At 40.2% G+C, this 16,290-nt stretch overlaps 2 protein-coding genes across 7 annotated transcripts in view; one reads left to right on the forward strand and one right to left on the reverse strand.

Annotated features, from left to right (window-relative positions):
• The first annotated feature begins 637 nt into the window (after positions 1-637).
• On the forward strand, positions 638-5,941 carry LOC108654870 (uncharacterized). 4 transcript variants are annotated; one of them, XM_089260642.1, is made up of 6 exons: positions 638-1,664; positions 3,478-3,629; positions 3,725-3,816; positions 4,613-5,451; positions 5,543-5,610; positions 5,818-5,941. In XM_089260642.1, exons 1-6 carry the CDS (start codon positions 1,458-1,460, stop codon positions 5,921-5,923), a joined length of 1,464 nt encoding a protein of 487 aa, XP_089116768.1. In that variant the 5' UTR covers positions 638-1,457; the 3' UTR covers positions 5,924-5,941. The 4 variants fall into 4 exon arrangements, with proteins under 4 accessions (XP_089116768.1, XP_017961945.1, XP_017961947.1 ...); XM_018106456.3 differs by lacking the exons at positions 4,613-5,451; positions 5,543-5,610; positions 5,818-5,941 and adding exons at positions 3,969-4,141; positions 4,292-4,593 and having other exon boundaries at positions 714-1,664; XM_018106458.3 differs by lacking the exons at positions 638-1,664; positions 4,613-5,451; positions 5,543-5,610; positions 5,818-5,941 and adding exons at positions 3,171-3,373; positions 3,969-4,141; positions 4,292-4,593.
• A 2,404-nt stretch (positions 5,942-8,345) lies between these two features.
• Positions 8,346-16,290, reverse strand: part of Dh31-R (Diuretic hormone 31 Receptor) — a 35,605-nt gene continuing 27,660 nt past the window's right edge. Inside the window, exons 6-11 of one of the 3 annotated variants that reach the window (XM_018106455.3) lie at positions 16,075-16,201; positions 15,748-15,974; positions 15,341-15,517; positions 14,765-14,888; positions 10,064-10,192; positions 8,346-9,789 (exon numbers count right to left, since the gene is read on the reverse strand). In XM_018106455.3, the coding sequence (XP_017961944.2) occupies positions 9,745-9,789; positions 10,064-10,192; positions 14,765-14,888; positions 15,341-15,517; positions 15,748-15,974; positions 16,075-16,201 (829 nt within the window). In that variant the 3' untranslated portion in view covers positions 8,346-9,744. Of the gene's footprint in view, positions 9,816-10,063; positions 10,193-14,764; positions 14,889-15,340; positions 15,518-15,747; positions 15,975-16,074; positions 16,202-16,290 lie in introns of all 3 variants that reach the window. The other 2 variants (XM_089261280.1, XM_089261279.1) reach the window with 2 other exon arrangements.

A 16,290-nucleotide genomic window follows, 5' to 3' on the forward strand; every position in this document is an offset into this window, starting at 1 on the left:
CTCTGAAATTTCTCTGTGGGCTGAAAAAAAAAATGTGAAAACTGCATGAAAAACAAGGAATGAATAGAAAACACGCAACAACAATTCACAAGTGGGGAAAACTTTTCATGGACCTATCCCAATGAGTAGAGCAGAGCAGAAGCAAACATGAAAGATCAAGAAAACGTGCGCGCGATTATAATTGGAAATAATCAACGACTGCAATATACCCAATATATGAGATGTTAGATAATTAAGTGGAGTGTATGTTTATACGGATGGGTTATGGGGAATAATTTATTTTGAAGCTTACAATGCCAAGATTATTATTCATTTAAATTCGATTAAATATTTAGTTTTATTTGATTTATTGCTAGCAGATAGATCTAAAACTCTTGAATATTTTGCCTTAGCATTGATTTCATAGTTACAAACTTGTTCAGATTAATGAGCATTTACTTTTAGACTCACTGTTTACCATTCATAAGCGATTCATATCCGTTTATATAAAAATTCACATGGCAAATGTAGTTAAGAGCCAACGAAATGCAGCTGCTATAGCATTATATATTTACTTTTATAGCTAACCATCCCTAATTACTTATTTTAATTGAATATACCCCACTTGAGGTTAAGGTGTAATGAAAGCAGCAACTGTCGCCGTGCGGCTGGCTATAAAAAAGCGAATGCACTACAAAGGCAAACTTCTCGAAATTGTTTGAGCGCTTTGCCTTTTGGTTTTTAGTTGCTCGAGTCGTGTGCAATCGTGCGGAAGCCAAAGAAAATTGTGGAAGCCTCAGCAAAAAGAGCGAAGAGGAAAACCCCAAGCAAACATTCATTAAGTTCTGCGCTTCGAAAAAGAAAATGGAATAAATTATAAAAAAGCGTTGCCCTCATAATTAAAACGAATTAAAATTCTGGAGAAAATTGGCTAAGCCGTAAATCTGAAATACCACAGAGTGGAAGGAATGAAGTTTTCAGTCTAATTGCTGCATTGTGCAATGCGTGAAATTCTGATTATATAAGAGAGGCAAATGAGAGAAGTTTGCATTAGTGGAAAACTCAATTGACTGCGAATTTTCGCACAGTCATCGCCCAGCGGAAAGCCCGACGAAAAGCCGGCAAAAAAAAGCACACTAAATTATTTATTTTTGCATGGGTAAATTTTGTGAATTTTGACAGGCGCAGCAAAAACGAGAGGAACGACAAAAAATCGGTGGAAAGGCAGATGGAAGAGAAAAACTATTGCAACAAAGTGTAAAAAAAGAATAGACAACTAGAGGGAGACAGATAACAAGATACACAGTGAGCGAGACGGAGGGGGAGATTGCAAGCGTGCGAGCGCACAAGATTTATAAATAAAACGAGCAGCCACGCACAAAAAGAGCAGCGATAAGAGCCGTAGGAGAGGGAGAGCGTGAAAGATACGAAACGTAAACAAACAAAGGGAATAGCAGATATAAAAGAACAGCATCACGATGCCGGAGCCCTTGGGCCTGCTGTGGTCCACGCCCGAGACAAAGAAGAAGGCGCCCATTATCAAAGTATCCTGCGGCATCGGCGACACGGACGGCTTTCCCGCTTTCGATGTCGAATCGGAGGTCTACGACTCGAAGGACGATGAGAAGTGGGGTTTCCTGATAACCGGTGGCGCCGAATTTCATATGCCCTTAACTGTCTTTCAGGTGAGCGAGATTGTTCCCCTTCCGCACTCTACCCCGCCTTCCACTGAGAGCCTGCACAACTGTCGACCCATTCCATATTCCATTCCATTTCGCTATACCAACTTCCAATTTCCGTTCGATGCTTTTGTCTGCCAATGCGACAGCTGCAATTTTTATATTGCTCGTTTTGGTTGCTGGCCAAAAGCGTTTTACGCAAATGCAGAGACATTGACTAGAAGATGCCCTGTAAATAGCTACAAGAAGATCTTACGTTCATATATGTATAATACTTATAATAATTTAATTATTTTTTAATATTTATACACATTTAAAGAATAGTTTTTATACGTTATAAAACTTAGAGCTTTTCAGAATATTTTGATAAATTATTTATATAAATTTTCATTGATTCTGTTAATATTATCAACATTGAAGATATATCTAATAGCAATTAGAGGCATTTCAGTATATATTCAGCTCATCTACATCTACCTCACATATATACCCTATGCTTACATCGACTTGCTGCGTTTACAGGGTATCAAAAAGAAACGCATGCAACATTTTGTCGTATGTTTTCGATTTATTCGGCTATGACGAAATCAACGCAGCCAGCGAAATAAATATTTTACTTTGCTCCGGCTCGTGCGATGGGGCGTATGAGCGACAATTGCCGTGTGGCGCTGAAAGACAAAGGCGAGACAAGCAGCAAGCGGCAAGCGGCAAGCGGCAAGTGGCAAGCGGCTTTGCTGTAGCTCGTTCTCATTTCAAATCGTTTTTCTACTTGAGCAAAAGGGAATGCGCAAAAATTTGGGTTAGCAAGTATTTTCTATGTAGTATTGCTTTCTGTTTTGACGTCTGGCGATGGCTTTTCCGTTTAGCAGCAGAAAAATAAATTGTTATTATTTCTATGCCGCTGCACATGCGCTACACAAAATGGGGCATGCACGAAGCGAAGTGCAAGTTGTAATTCAGCTAGGGTTAAGTTTTTAATTCAAATTAAATGTAGAACATAATTGTAATATATATATTTATTATTATTAATATTATTATTTTTTATGGTACGTATATTTTTTTAAAATTATATATTTATTTTTTGATGTCCTGAAGTATCAAAATATTTTATATTTTATATGTATATATTTAGAAATATTTCTATTAAAAATAGGGGTATTCCAGTTAATTAAATTCTTAAAAATATAATTTTAAAAAATTATTCATTTCATAAAATAATTAGTATATAATAATTGGTTAAGCAAATGAATAAAATTTTGTTAGGGATGCAAAATAAATATTATATTACAACTGATTTATAGAAAAAATTCAGTTTTATATGTTGAAGAAGGTTCCGAAATATACATAAATGTATATTAATCATTTCATATATCATATAAATCATATATTTTATACAGCTCATATAGCTCATGTACAAATCCATTTACCCAAAATTCTTGCTGTAGCGCACAGTTGACGTAGACTATTTTAAAATACAGGCAAGAAGTATCTCATTGTGTTTTCTTTTCGGGAGCACGCGTACAGAGCTACAATATATGCATGCATAAATACATAAGCGTCTATAGCCAACTGAAGCTGTCTGTCATATATCATTGCCTGAGTATATAGAAGAGTCTCTACTAGATATACATATATGAGTCTGTATATTTGTTCGACCTAAACTCGAACTACGCAACATTTGGGGATCAATTGCTCGTTGACTGTCGGTACGGTCGGTACGTGAAAGCGAAAGTTGTTGCAGGGTATCAAATAGTATATATATATATAGTAAATCAAAATCAATGCAAAGAGAAAGTAAAAATTTGACATCGACTTGCAGGTAACGCCCAATAGTATTGCCGACAAATCGGGCATTCGTCTGGGCGATATAATACTCGAGATAAACGAGGAGGACGCCACGCAGCTGACTCTGGCCCAGGCACACGAGCGCATCAACGCAACGCCCAAGAAAGTGCAGCTCGTCATGCGCAAGTAGGTTGCCCCCAATCATAGAGATATACCAAAATTATTCACTATATATATATAAATGTATGTGTGTATATCTTCTGCTTATGCAATGTGAACAGCATGGAGGAGGATGATCCCACGGGCATGTTTGAGGCCGGCGAGGAAAAGTCCATAGTGATGCGCGTGCCGAAGCCGATGCCGCCGCCAAAGGGTGAGTCCAAGTCGCAGTCGAAGCACGACTAGAGCATGACCCCTGTAATACTCCAGAATCCTTTGCCCTGCGCCCGCCTGGCCTATGTGTTGCATCGTGTGCTGCTGGACTTTTGGTTGGTTTTTGATATGTATATTTTGTTTTTTTCGTAGACTTCACCCCCACCCCATTGCTTGGCTCGCGTTGCTGGCATCCCATTATGTGGCAAGAGCCGCCCGAGCCGCCAAAGCCCAAGAAAAAGAAAACCAAAACCCAGATAGATGAAGAGGGCAACGAGGTGATCATTGAATTGAGTGAGGACGAGTCCTCGGACGAGGAGGAGCAGGTGATTAAATCAATTGACATATTCAAATGCAATTAACACCTGTTCACTCACTCACTCTCTCTCTCTTTCTCTCTCTCTCTCTCTCTCTCTCTCTCTCTCTCTCTGTCTCTGTGTCTCTCTCTTTATCTCTCGTTGGTGCCCCGCGTGCAGGAGCTGCCGCATCATCGCATTATACGGAATATTAAGCGTTTCTTTGCGGAGGTCGGCGACAATGAGGAGCTGCGCAGCAGCACCATTGAGAATATGCTGATGGCTCTGCCCACCGCATCCAAGTCCAAGTGAAGACGCACAACCAAAAACCCAACAGCCCAACAGCCCCCAGCCACGCCTCCAACTAACTTGCTGCTGTACTGTTATATCGCTTTCAATTTGTATCTGTGTCTGCATCTGTATGTGTGTGCGTGTATATTGTATCTATATCTACTGCAATAAATAAGAATCATCAACTAGAATCATAAACTATATATCTAGCTACAACTGTAGCATCGCTTGCTTCTCGCTCTGGTCGCGTGCTGTCCAGCTCGATTGAGCTGCGCCTGCTGGAGATGCAGAGGAAACTCTCTGCCATAGCTGAGATACCCAAGATACTGACCTCAACGCTGCAGACGGTTTCGCAGTCCTTTGGCAGCTTGCAGGACGTGGAGCTGTCCTATATGCAGCGCAAATGCTCCTACGATGAGGATGCGCTCGACTATGAGCTGGCCACTGAGGACGAGCATGAGCACGGGGATGGGGATGAGGCTGAGTCAGAGGAGGCGGGACAGGAGGATGATCTGGTGCAGGTGCCAGAAGACGACGATGACGAAGAGCGGTTATTGCAACAGTGTGTAGCCAAGCAGCTAAAGGATTTGACGCCGGAATCCGATTATGCATCGGAAGTCAATTACGCGACAAATGAGCTGAATGATGAGCCAGACGAGGAGCTAGACACGGCTGATGAGGATGTGGATGAGGATGAGAATGAATCAGCACTCAAAACGGTTTACTATATGAAGCTGCCTGCTGTTAGCTATAGTGAACATGATGGCAGTGATGGGCACGAGGCGGAGGAGCGGGATGGGGATGATGATGACGATGACGATGACAGCGATTTCCTGAGCACCACTTACACCTGGAATCTGCGAAATGTGCCCAAGCTGCGCGTTAGCGACGCTGAAAGCCCACAGCTGGAGACGCCTGCCAATGCGTCTGACACATCAAAGGTGCGCCCTGCCACGCCTACGCCAGCGCCCACACCCAAGCCCACATGCACACCCACACCAAAGGACATGCTGGAGGCCACAATAGCATCGCCGACCGAGTCACAAAAGGTAAAGCCAATCAAGGCGGCGTCTCATTAGGGCAACACCTCACCCATTCGCTTACCACTGTCAACGTATTTTTTTTCGCTTACCATTGCAGCTGCTTTTTAAACTCGACAATCTGGAGCGCAGCTGGCCCTGGGCGGATCGGGAAAAAATCATCTACAAGTGAGTCGAATTTGTCAGTTGATGTAGCATGAGTTAATGAGAGAGACAGTTTCTGTTTGAGATATATGTATACTCTATATATCGAATATTAATATAAGAATATGTAGAATTCGTCATCTACATGTTAAAAGAGAGAAAAGGTTAAAGACTAATTAGGATAAATTTTATATAAATTTCTTAAATAAATTTTATTTATTTTATTTTCAGGCAATCAACTTGTCATCTGGTGCCACGCAAGCCGCTGGGCATAGTCAGCCAGCGCGTGCAGCTGCTGGCCAAGCAGGAGCTGCAGCGCAAGGATAAGACGCAGTAGGCAAAGAATAAAAACAAATCGCATTGACTTCTAACTGCAGCGGCGGCGGCAGCTGCTGCAGCTGGCAGACAGCCAACTTTTAATTGGGTTCATTATGCAAATGCGCCAGCTGCAAGAAAAAACAACAACTTATCACAGCCATCACACGAGCCGTATGCGCAATCTACATTTGAAATATGCTAAAGACACTGCCTGCTGAAATAGATTTTTTAGATATCTCTTTTTTATGAAATACTGCTGCCTTAACGTGTCCCACTTAGCATGTACAAGTTTGAGATTATTTCTTTCATAATAATTGAACAAAATTTATGCGAATTTTGTAAATTAGTTTTCTATAGAAACAGTTTAAATAAACTTAAAAATTAAATGAAATTCCCTTTTACACGCAACTGGAATGCACGTGACAAATTATTTAGTCCCATCACTAATTAATGCTTTGATTCTCTTTTATGTGTGGATTGCAAAGACAGAACTTGCAAACGCGTTTGACGCGTTGATCTTAGCTTTAATATATAGCCGCTAGAGCGCGCTGTAGCTGGAGAGAGCGAAATAGCAATTTAGTTACTGCGTGTCTCTCCTGTTGATCGGTCGTTGAAACTGTGTGTGTGCATTAAGTTCTTAAAGAAAATCAATTTGTGTATGTTCCAAATATAAAGCTAAAAGCTCTGTGTGTTATGAAAAGTGCAGTGTTATTAAAAAGTTTCCACAGTGAAACTAAAAGCATAAGTTAAATATTTTATTCGTGCATTGCGTTGCTCAGATTTTTTTTCCTGTAAAGAAAAAATATGGCGCGCACCTAAATGCAATCCACATCCAGTGAGCGCATAGAAAAGAGAGCAGGAACTTGAGTAAATTTAAGCAAATCTCTGCAGAAGCGGTAAAGAGTGTGAGAGAGAGTGCAAAAATGTTTGCTCTCACTGGAATGCTGAACGATATTTATAAGGTATGTATGTATATAACTTTTATAATTTTATTATGTTACATGGAAGGACTAAAAGGATATATGTATGTATCTGCATATGTACACAAATTCTCATGGGAATTCTTAACATGGTTTGTGTGCTGCATTTAAAACATAAAATTATTTTTTACTGAAATTCTTTAGAATGCATTCGTTTTTAACGAGACAACTTTTGCAATGCGTGTTGTTGTGTTGTTGACTATCCGTTGGAATCGCTCTTGAGCTGTGGCCCTAAAAGGTGTCCAGTTCAGGTTGCTTTAAGTGCTCGCACAGGCAGGAACTGTGAATTCTTTGTGTTGCTGCGCTTGAGCATCTCAAAGCAACGGCTTTTTATAAGTTTTTGTTGCTGGCTCGAGGTCTTAAGGCTTGTCATGCACTTAACTTGGCACTCGACTCGACACTCGCACACACACACACACAGTAGCACACATTCTTACATACTCTTACACATGTATGTACACTCACGAACACGCACTCAATTAAACAGCTCATTTCAAATTTGTAGCACGTTTGATGAGCAAAGTTTTGGCTTGGCTGGCATTTAAGTTACACGCTCTACAAGCTGTGCGAGCGCGAAATATGAAAAGCCAGTCGAGAGGGTTGTACATGTACACATAATACAGCCACACATACTTGCACAGCACACACAATCTCTCTCAATTTAAAGCGCAATAAAATGACACTTAACACGTTGCTTTACATGCATAAAACATGGGGCCAGCAGCAGCTACAGCTCTTGGTTGCATTTGATGTGCAGCAAATGCGGCGTGTGGCATGTGGCATGTGGTGTGTGGCTAGTGGCATGCCATGGCAACCTGCCACACAATCATCAGCAACATCATTAAAGGTCCATCAAAACAACGCGGCTGCAAAAATGGCAACGCGGCCAAGTGTTCACAGAAGTCAACTTCTGTACAAATCTGTTTCAATAACTGTCAAACAAAACGCGAACACTCTACTTCCCACCGTTGTTGTTGTTGTCGTTGTTGTTGCTGGTTACCGTTGTGCTGTCGACCAAAATTAGCACAGCCATAGACAAAGGACTCGGCAATGGAATTTATCATGCTGTACAATTACAATTTCTGTCTAAAAGGACCAACGTCCTGTTGAGAGCCCAAGGGCTTTACTCCATGAATAGGTGCAGGAAGAGCAGGAGCAGGCGACGGCAGGAGGATTGTCCACCATGATTGTGAGCCGGAAGGTTCATTTCATAAAATCTCAACAGCAGCGTAAAAGTTTGCTAATTAACAGATAATTTGTTAGCTGCTTAGCACTTAATAACACTTACCTGAGCAACAGTGTTGCAAAAGGCGCAATTAGGCTTAATGTGCAGCTGCTTTAAAACGGATTCGAAGTGCTCTCGAATGGCTTAGTACTAAAAGCGCTATAAGCACATTGTGAAGTGCTCAATGAAAATACATTTAATTTGATTTATATTCCATTTAATATATTTAGATATACATATATATTTCATATACACAGATCTCGAAGCATTCATCTATAGTAGTGAAAAGCGCTTAGGTTAAAAATGTTAGAAAGCTCAGCTTACCACATAAATATAAATACATATATAGGTTTATATATTGATATAGCCACATATGCAGGAATAGTTAGGGACACATAACACTTAAGACAACAATGATATTTGATATCCACGTAAATTCTTAATAATCATATAATAGTTTAGCGATTTAAATATATTTATATTCATATGTATGTATGGATCAAATATGCCTTTGAACTTTATGCTACTTGCATTTCGTTTTTTACAACACTGACGCCAGCTTTTAGTCGTTCCATCTGGAAATTTCGCATTCTGGATTTCAATTTCACAGCAATTTTATAGGAATTATCCCAAGTCTAGGAATGACAAGTTTTTTTACTGCAGTGTTGAAAAACCTTTGATTTTGTTCGATATTATGGTGAGCTATATCAATGGGATAGATATTTCTGGTACACACTGAAGCTTGCACTGCACTATATTTAAAGTGTGTAATTTTTAGGGTTAGTTAGTTTAGCACATCTTTTGTTTATCAACACTGTTGGTAATTCAAGCATTTATCAACACATTTTTCCGATTAGTTGCTGGGAAATTGAGCTGATTTATTGGGAAATGCAACTTTACAATGATATTATATTTATTGTTGCTAGAATTTCCACATTGTTCGTTGTGATGATCGGGCGACAATTGATTTGTGTTGTTGTTGTTGTTGTAGGTGGGGTGCATTCCATTATTGTTTGGTTTAACTTAATTTTTGGGCGGGTAGCTACTTAAAATTGGCTTAGACTATGAGAGATTGTTGTAACAGAATTGTTTTTGTGACTGCGTTTGTTTTTGTATAGTTTAAAGCGCCTCATCGGCTATATTTTGTTGCCCACTGCCATCTACGCTGACAATGACAACACCTGTAGATGCGCCTGCAATCAAACCTGTGCCATTGCGCTCTTCAGCTGTATTCGTTGTTGCGGTTGCTGTTGCTGCTGTTGCTGTTGCTGTTGCACCTGCTGCCTCGGCAACATCTTCAGCTATTGTCGTCATCAGCTGCGGCTGGAGCGCCACCTCCACTTGCATATTGCCAGCTGCCAGCTGCAACTGGGTATTGGCCGCGGTTTCCTCCATAAGCGGCTGTCGCTGGTGCGCATTATCTACGTTGGAGCGTCGCAGGAAATGCAGTTTCTGACGCCAGCCATCGATGAGACCGGACGTGCTGCCGCCGGCGCCTGTCAAGGCCATACTCTGGCTGCGCGAGCGTTGTTGTTGCAGCTCATGTTGCTGTTGCTGCTGCTGTTGTTGCTGTTGCTGGTGGTGATGGGGTGCTGAGGAGGCGCGTCGCTTAGCTGATGACGATAGATCCTTTAGTCATACCTTCTCCTCGCCAGGCACTGGCGGACCGCAGCGAACGAACTACAATCAAAAGAACTGAGAATTTGCTATCATGGTGGTTGGCAGGTTGCGAAAACGGTGCGATTCTCTAAGTAAACTCGTCTGTATGTGTGTCTGTGTGTATTTTACATGCATTTATATCATCAGCAAGAGTTAGTGCTGTTTGCCAATTGTGTGAGTGTGTGTGTGTGTTATTGCATTAGCTTAGCTTGCATTACGCATACGCGCCATAGCCCCGTTTTAATCTAGCCAGAAAAGAAAATGAAAGCATTGTGAAGCTCATATGAAATCTTACCGAGACCTGAGTGGCTGTGTAGGAATTGGTCCGAGGTCGACTACTGAAGTAGAACGTTCGCCACTTGCGCTTTACTTGGGCAATCACCTCGCCGTTGAAGAAGCAGAATAATGTTGCCACGCACAAGCCCTGCGAATACAAAATGAGTTTCAGTTGGTCCATGTAGTTGCACAGCCCGTTGAAATATTGTTATTGTTCTTCTCTTATTGTTATTGTATCATTGGACGAGACGCAAACGCTGCTACTTAACTCTAATGCAATTTGGTTTATGTGCCAATTTCGGGTCCAATTCAACTGTTGACAATTCATTTTGCGACTAGACGCAGACGCAGACGCAGACCCAGCTGTGGCCACAGCCTGCAAATGTATCTGTAGCTGTATCTGCATCTCTATTTGTATCTCTAGCAAATATTTCTATATCTTTGAATGTGTTGTGTATCACTCAATTGTCGCCTGACAGAGCTGGCGCTGTTTATCATTTGTCAAGCAGAGCAGATGGAGCATGAGTGTGTGTGCACGTGTATGTGTGTGTGTGTCTGTGTGTGTGTGTGTGTTTACCTACGTCTTTATGTCTTTAATGCATATAGTTGCCTACGTGCAGGATCCTTTGTCAGGATTGCTTCATTCACACATTGCTTGCATATAAATGAAATTGGCAAAAGGCAAAAAAGGCTTCACTTGATTGGCAATGCACACGTCCTGAACTGTTCCATAACTCAATCACACTACCAGGCACACATACATGAGCACATTCTGTGCCATAAATATCCTGCCAGTTATACTAAATATAATTGATTGCTTTACTTAATTGACAGAATAATTATAGTAATTATAGTATAGTAGCTTTGCTATTCGCATTATATATTCTGGTAACATAAAGTATTCAAAATATAATTAATGTCTAACTGGTTTAAGGAGCAGTGCTTTGTAGTAGTGCTTTGAGTCTCCTTTCAATTAGTAAAGCTTGCAGTCATCAACGAAATCAAAAAGAATACGATGGATCCATAAGGGAGCCAACCTCAATGAGCGGGCCTGACAACAGGCTTAACTGAATACAGACTCAGCGACGCAGCTGTCCTTGCCCTTTGAGTCCCAAGTGGCTGGAATTTGGAGCAGCTAAAAAGTGTCTTCCCTTGAGAGGCAACTGCCTACAGTTAACCGGAGAGGTCAGCTGTAGCAGTAATTTCTCGAGGTAAAGCTTGCATATACATAAACATAACTTCTGCGGGGCATTTAAACAGAGGCATTTCGTAACTGTTTTTACACTATGTTTCAGAGGGAAATTGCCAGTCGACTTGGATGCTCGTTTTGCTTTGGCTTTGTGGTTGCTGCGCATTTATAAAGATTTTCTACGGGTTTTTGCCTATTCTCTTTTAGCCGTCCGGCTTTGCCCGTAATAAGTCCCCCAGCTGGGCTCACTTTATGTAGGTTGAATATTATTTAGCTAGTTATTATGCAAACTGATGTTTGCCATTACTCAGTTTGAGCAGGATGAGAGTGAGTGAGTGAGTAGAGAGAGAGAGACAAAGAGGTAGAGAAGGAGCAAGCGATAGAGGTGTGTGTGCACAGGCTGAAACATTTTTATGGCCACTTTGTGAATACTCTGTAGAGTCAGTGCCTTTGATTTCAGCGTGACATGCAACTCGGCTCTTGTAGCTGTTTGCAGACGATGATTTGCTAATTACTTGAGTAGCCAAAAAGTGCAAACTGTTTGCAAAACTAATTAGCAAAGTAGAGAGCCAAAAAGTTTGGCTACAAATGGGCTCTCGCTTATGGTCCGGTCCGGCCCCCATTAAGAGAGTATGTGACTTTTGCTGCCAAGTTTTCAATTCAATTTGTATGAAAATAACAACAGCTGCTGCAGTTGCTGCCTCTGCTCTAGATGTCGGGGGTCAAAGATTGAGTTGTATGGCCCAGACACTGATGCTTCCCCACATGCATACATATAGTCTTTATATGCTCTCATATGAGCAAATATTTTTTAATATTTATTGCAAATTCCAGCTGCGGCATTTGATGAATAAAAGTGCCTTGCCATATCAAACAAATTAAAAATTTTTCTTTATTTATTTCTTGCCTTCTTCATATTTCTCTTTGTGCAGCAAGTTGACTTTAATTGCAGCGCACGCTTTGATAAGCCATAGGAATTTCATAGATTGCTCAGCTTTTAAATGTCAGTCGCATATTTCTTGGCTCTTATATGATTACCAAAAGACAGCAGACAAAAAATACTGAACTCGTGCAAAAGTTGGAGGATTTTATTTGCAAGTTCTTGCAATTATAATAAATTTACATTGCTGCAGTTAGGAATTTTATACTAAACACAGAAAAACTATAGTTTATTATAAAACCTGATATGCTAATCTATAAATTCTTCAGCTCAGACGATTGAAGCTGAGTCAAACTAGTTCTTAAGCTCAGTTTGAAATTTTTCAATTAATTTTTAATGGGCTATAATAATAATCAAAAGTTAATTGTAGACGCCAGCACTACTTGTTTCCCTTTTCTTTAACATAAACAGAAGGACATAAAGAAATCCCAAAACTCATTCCCTTACTAGTTTCGGCTCGCAGTGCTGGCCATTGTGCAGCTGATGAAATCATTTCGCATATATAAACTTAATATTATATGGACTTTATGGCGCTTAAAAGTTGTACCGAATCTTTTATGAGAGTTGTGCGCAGTGCAGCCGGCACAATAAATCCGAAATTATATCTGCGCCAAAGTAAAAAGTGCCTCTTGATGAAAACTTTGCAATTTGTGGAGCGACAACAGCAAAAGCAACAACAACAAATACAATACAATAATAAAAAGTTGCTTACTGGCTTTAAAAACATTTGAGCAAAAGTATTTTGCTTTTGCATTTGTCACTCAGCGATTCCTTTTTCTTTATTTTGGGGGCAGCCAAAGAGTAAAGTAAAGTCGCAGATAAACAGCGCATTGTGTTTTACTCGGTTACCCTGGGGATTTTTGTAATTTGAAATTGGGTGGTTTGATGGCAGCAAAACACATATGATTTATATAGCAGCCAGAGCCGAAGCTGAAGCTGAGCTAAACTAAACTTTACCTTGGCATATCCTCTTGTAAAATAAACATTACAATGATTATTATTTTATTATTTATTATTTAATGTCTCTTGTGCTCTTTGAACGTATGCTTGCATTTTCTATTTTGATGCCGTAAATAAATAAAATATTTGCAAAAGTTTGCCGGGAATGAAAGAAATGTCTGTAGTTGAGTGTCTGCCCGATTTGTTTTTACTTCTTTTTCTGCATTGCTTGCTAAAAGTCGTGTAACTGCTGTTCAACTGCAGCGTGTACTGCCACGCCCCCAGGCAGACCACAAGACATGAGAATCTGTTATTTTCGTTTTTCTCCTTTTTTTTTTTGTATATAACTGTAAACATATATAGTATGTAGCAAACCGCAGACATTGAAGCTTACACTTTCGCTTGGTTTTTTATAGTTATTTGCGTCAAAGCTAAAAGAGCAGCTAAAAATAAGCTAAGCACGATTTGGTTTATGCGCCAGGATTTGACTTTAAGTTTCAAAATCCAGAAAAAAATTTGTGGTTTATTTCGCTTAGCTTTCCAAACAATTAAGCCGGACTTGCTTATCTTGATTTTCGCATATATAAAATGTAAAATTTAATTTTTCAAAAAATGTTATGTTATTTACATAAAGTTAATATATTTATAATTTTCATTGAGAGTTTCAAAGTCGGCCAAATTTAAATTCTTTGACTTTTTCACAGTATTTTCTGCACATTTTCTATCGGTTATATTCATTTTTCACAGTCTTCTGCCTTGATTAATCAAATTCAATATGATTATTCATGACAATATCGAAGATAATATATCATAATCAAATTTTTTACATAGCATGTTTGTTTATTGATTTCACTTGCTTGCCTCGGCCTTTCTTCTTTCACGATTCTGACAGTGTCTGACTGAGACCGAGAAGTTGGTCGCATTTAAATGTGCTGAGATTTGTGTGCCCTGGACTGGGGTGAATGTTTCCCGAGCATGTGCCTGGCATTTTAATAATTTAGCCCTCAGCGTTACGGCAACGATATGGTTTATGATTGGGAGGAAATTTGTAATAAACAAGCGCTGACATGGACTTTGGCTTATTTACATAAATTATGGCCAATATCTGCTTGGCGAAATCAGCAAAAATTTCAGCCAATTAAATAACCATATTTTCTGCCATTTTCTCTTTGCCATCACTCGCAAGTGCAAATTCCGAGCGTGTGGATTTAAGTTTAAATCGAAGCAGCCGAGTAAGAAATTTACATACACTAAGACCATGAAAGTATTCAACCTGTGCGGGGGTCATAAAACAATATTAAAGCTGGCTTGGCAAGGAACAGCAGCTGCAGAGTCTGCTGGACTATGAAGTGCCCTGTATAGAAAGAGGTCTTGGACCATTAAGCAAATTAATTGTATACAAGAATTTATTATAGAGAGATTAGAACGAAGAATTTGTGGAAAAGGTGGCGAAAATGTTAGGAGATGGAATAAGTGAAGGTGGAAGATAGAAGAGGAGATAATTTTAAGGCATTCATTATTAAAATTTTAAACATTTTCCTGAAATACAATTCATTTTGACCTCAAACTAGTTTTCACACTTCCACTTTAAGAGGGGTATTCAAAAATGGAAAAATTTGAAAGAAGAAGCAGAAACAGAAAGCATTACTTACTTGAAATGAGGCCGTAAATGCCGAGATGACTTGGTATGTATACTCCCAGGGATGCTCTTGGCCAGGACGAAACGGCGTTAACATATACTGGAGGCCAAGCAGCGGCACCAGCAGCAACGTAGCTCTGTGAAAAAAGACGAAGAAAAAGGCAGAGCAATTTAGAAAGTGAGAGGTAAAGAATGAAAGTGTGGAGACAGAGAGGGTAGGAAGAAGAGAGCGAGTTTGGGTTGGATTGTAATAATATTTAGACTTATGTATAATTCGTTTGTCGACGAGCGTATTAAAATGCAAGTCAACGCGGCGTATGCGTAATTTAAAATGTAAAATGAAGCAAAATAAAAAACTTTCGAACGCAGCGCGGCGAAAAAGGAAGCGAACAGAAAATGAAAGGAAAAGTACGAGCCGAAGAAAAACAAGTTTATTACGCATACGCCCTGCAGGCCTGTCGTCGGCACTTTTTGTGTGAGTAAGCAAATTACATATTATTATTATTATTGAATTGAAGTCTTTTACTTTTGGGACTTGACGCTGTTTGTTTTTTCTGTTGGCCCCATTTTTGCGCTTCAAAAAACTTACCGAAATGCTTGAAGTACGGTTCGTGAGGGTCCACAGCCGCCCTGCAGGCTGGCGGGGGCATTCAGCTTCAGCAGGACGACGCGCACAATGTTGCAAAGGAACAGTAAATTGAGGAAGATTGAAATGCAAACGGGAACTATCAGAATGTAGTTATAGTCTGTGTCCGTCATCCAGCAGCTAGAAAGAGAGGGAGAGAGAGAGAGGGAGAGACAGAGATGGAGATGAGTTAAGTCTGTGAGCGAATTGTCATCTAATGAATTGCAAACGAGCTGGTTTACAATTGATTTGATTTGATTTGAGTTTGCAAATCGGTTTGCATGTATGCGTGTACACAATCAATTTAGCAAGTCACACACACATACACACACGCATACACACATGCTGACATCATGTTGCATTGCACTTACTGTAGATTCTCCTCCCGGCTGCCACTGAGTCCGCGTGCCAGTCCATAGATGCAAATGACAATGGCCGGCGAACACCAGCCGAAGGCTATCAGCCATTTGACCAGCTTTTTCTCCGATATAAAAGCAGCGACCAGCACCGTGTGCAGGTAAAAGCCCTCGCACAGCATCCACGAATAGTTCGTCAGCAGAAAATAGTGCAGTATTATGTGCAAAGCCACACAATAGCCCTGAAACAAAAACAGAAAAAAAAGAAGAAGAAGCAGATGGAAGAGAAATTGAAAATTCAATTTCAGAGACGGGGCTTTGGCTTTCATTAAGTCTGCTTACCGGACTGAGCTGCACCAGCTCCGAGTTGGGCACCACAACCAAATACCAAATGAGCCACAGCGAACTGTTGGCCGCAAATGAGCTGAACAGATTCATGTGAAGCGTGATGCGAGCGCATTTCAGAGATCTGAAAATAAGAAATGAAATGGTTAGTTGGAGTTGAAGATGGGGATTTACAGAGATGTTTCTTATGATATATGAAATATTATTAAAGTC

The sequence above is a fragment of the Drosophila navojoa genome, chromosome 5 (genome assembly GCF_054131105.1).
Source record: "Drosophila navojoa isolate 15081-1374.11 chromosome 5, UAZ_NAV_1.0, whole genome shotgun sequence".
Taxonomy (NCBI): Eukaryota; Metazoa; Arthropoda; class Insecta; order Diptera; family Drosophilidae; genus Drosophila; species Drosophila navojoa.

Excerpts from the sequence above, each read along its gene's own strand:
- LOC108654870 (XM_089260642.1), top strand. The coding sequence starts at position 1,458 with ATGCCGGAGCCCTTGGGCCTGCTGTGGTCCACGCCCGAGACAAAGAAG. Across the intron at positions 3,817-4,612 it reads GCCGATGCCGCCGCCAAAGG|CTACAACTGTAGCATCGCTT; the intron begins GTGAGTCCAAGT and ends CTATATATCTAG. Across the intron at positions 5,452-5,542 it reads CGCCGACCGAGTCACAAAAG|CTGCTTTTTAAACTCGACAA; the intron begins GTAAAGCCAATC and ends TTACCATTGCAG.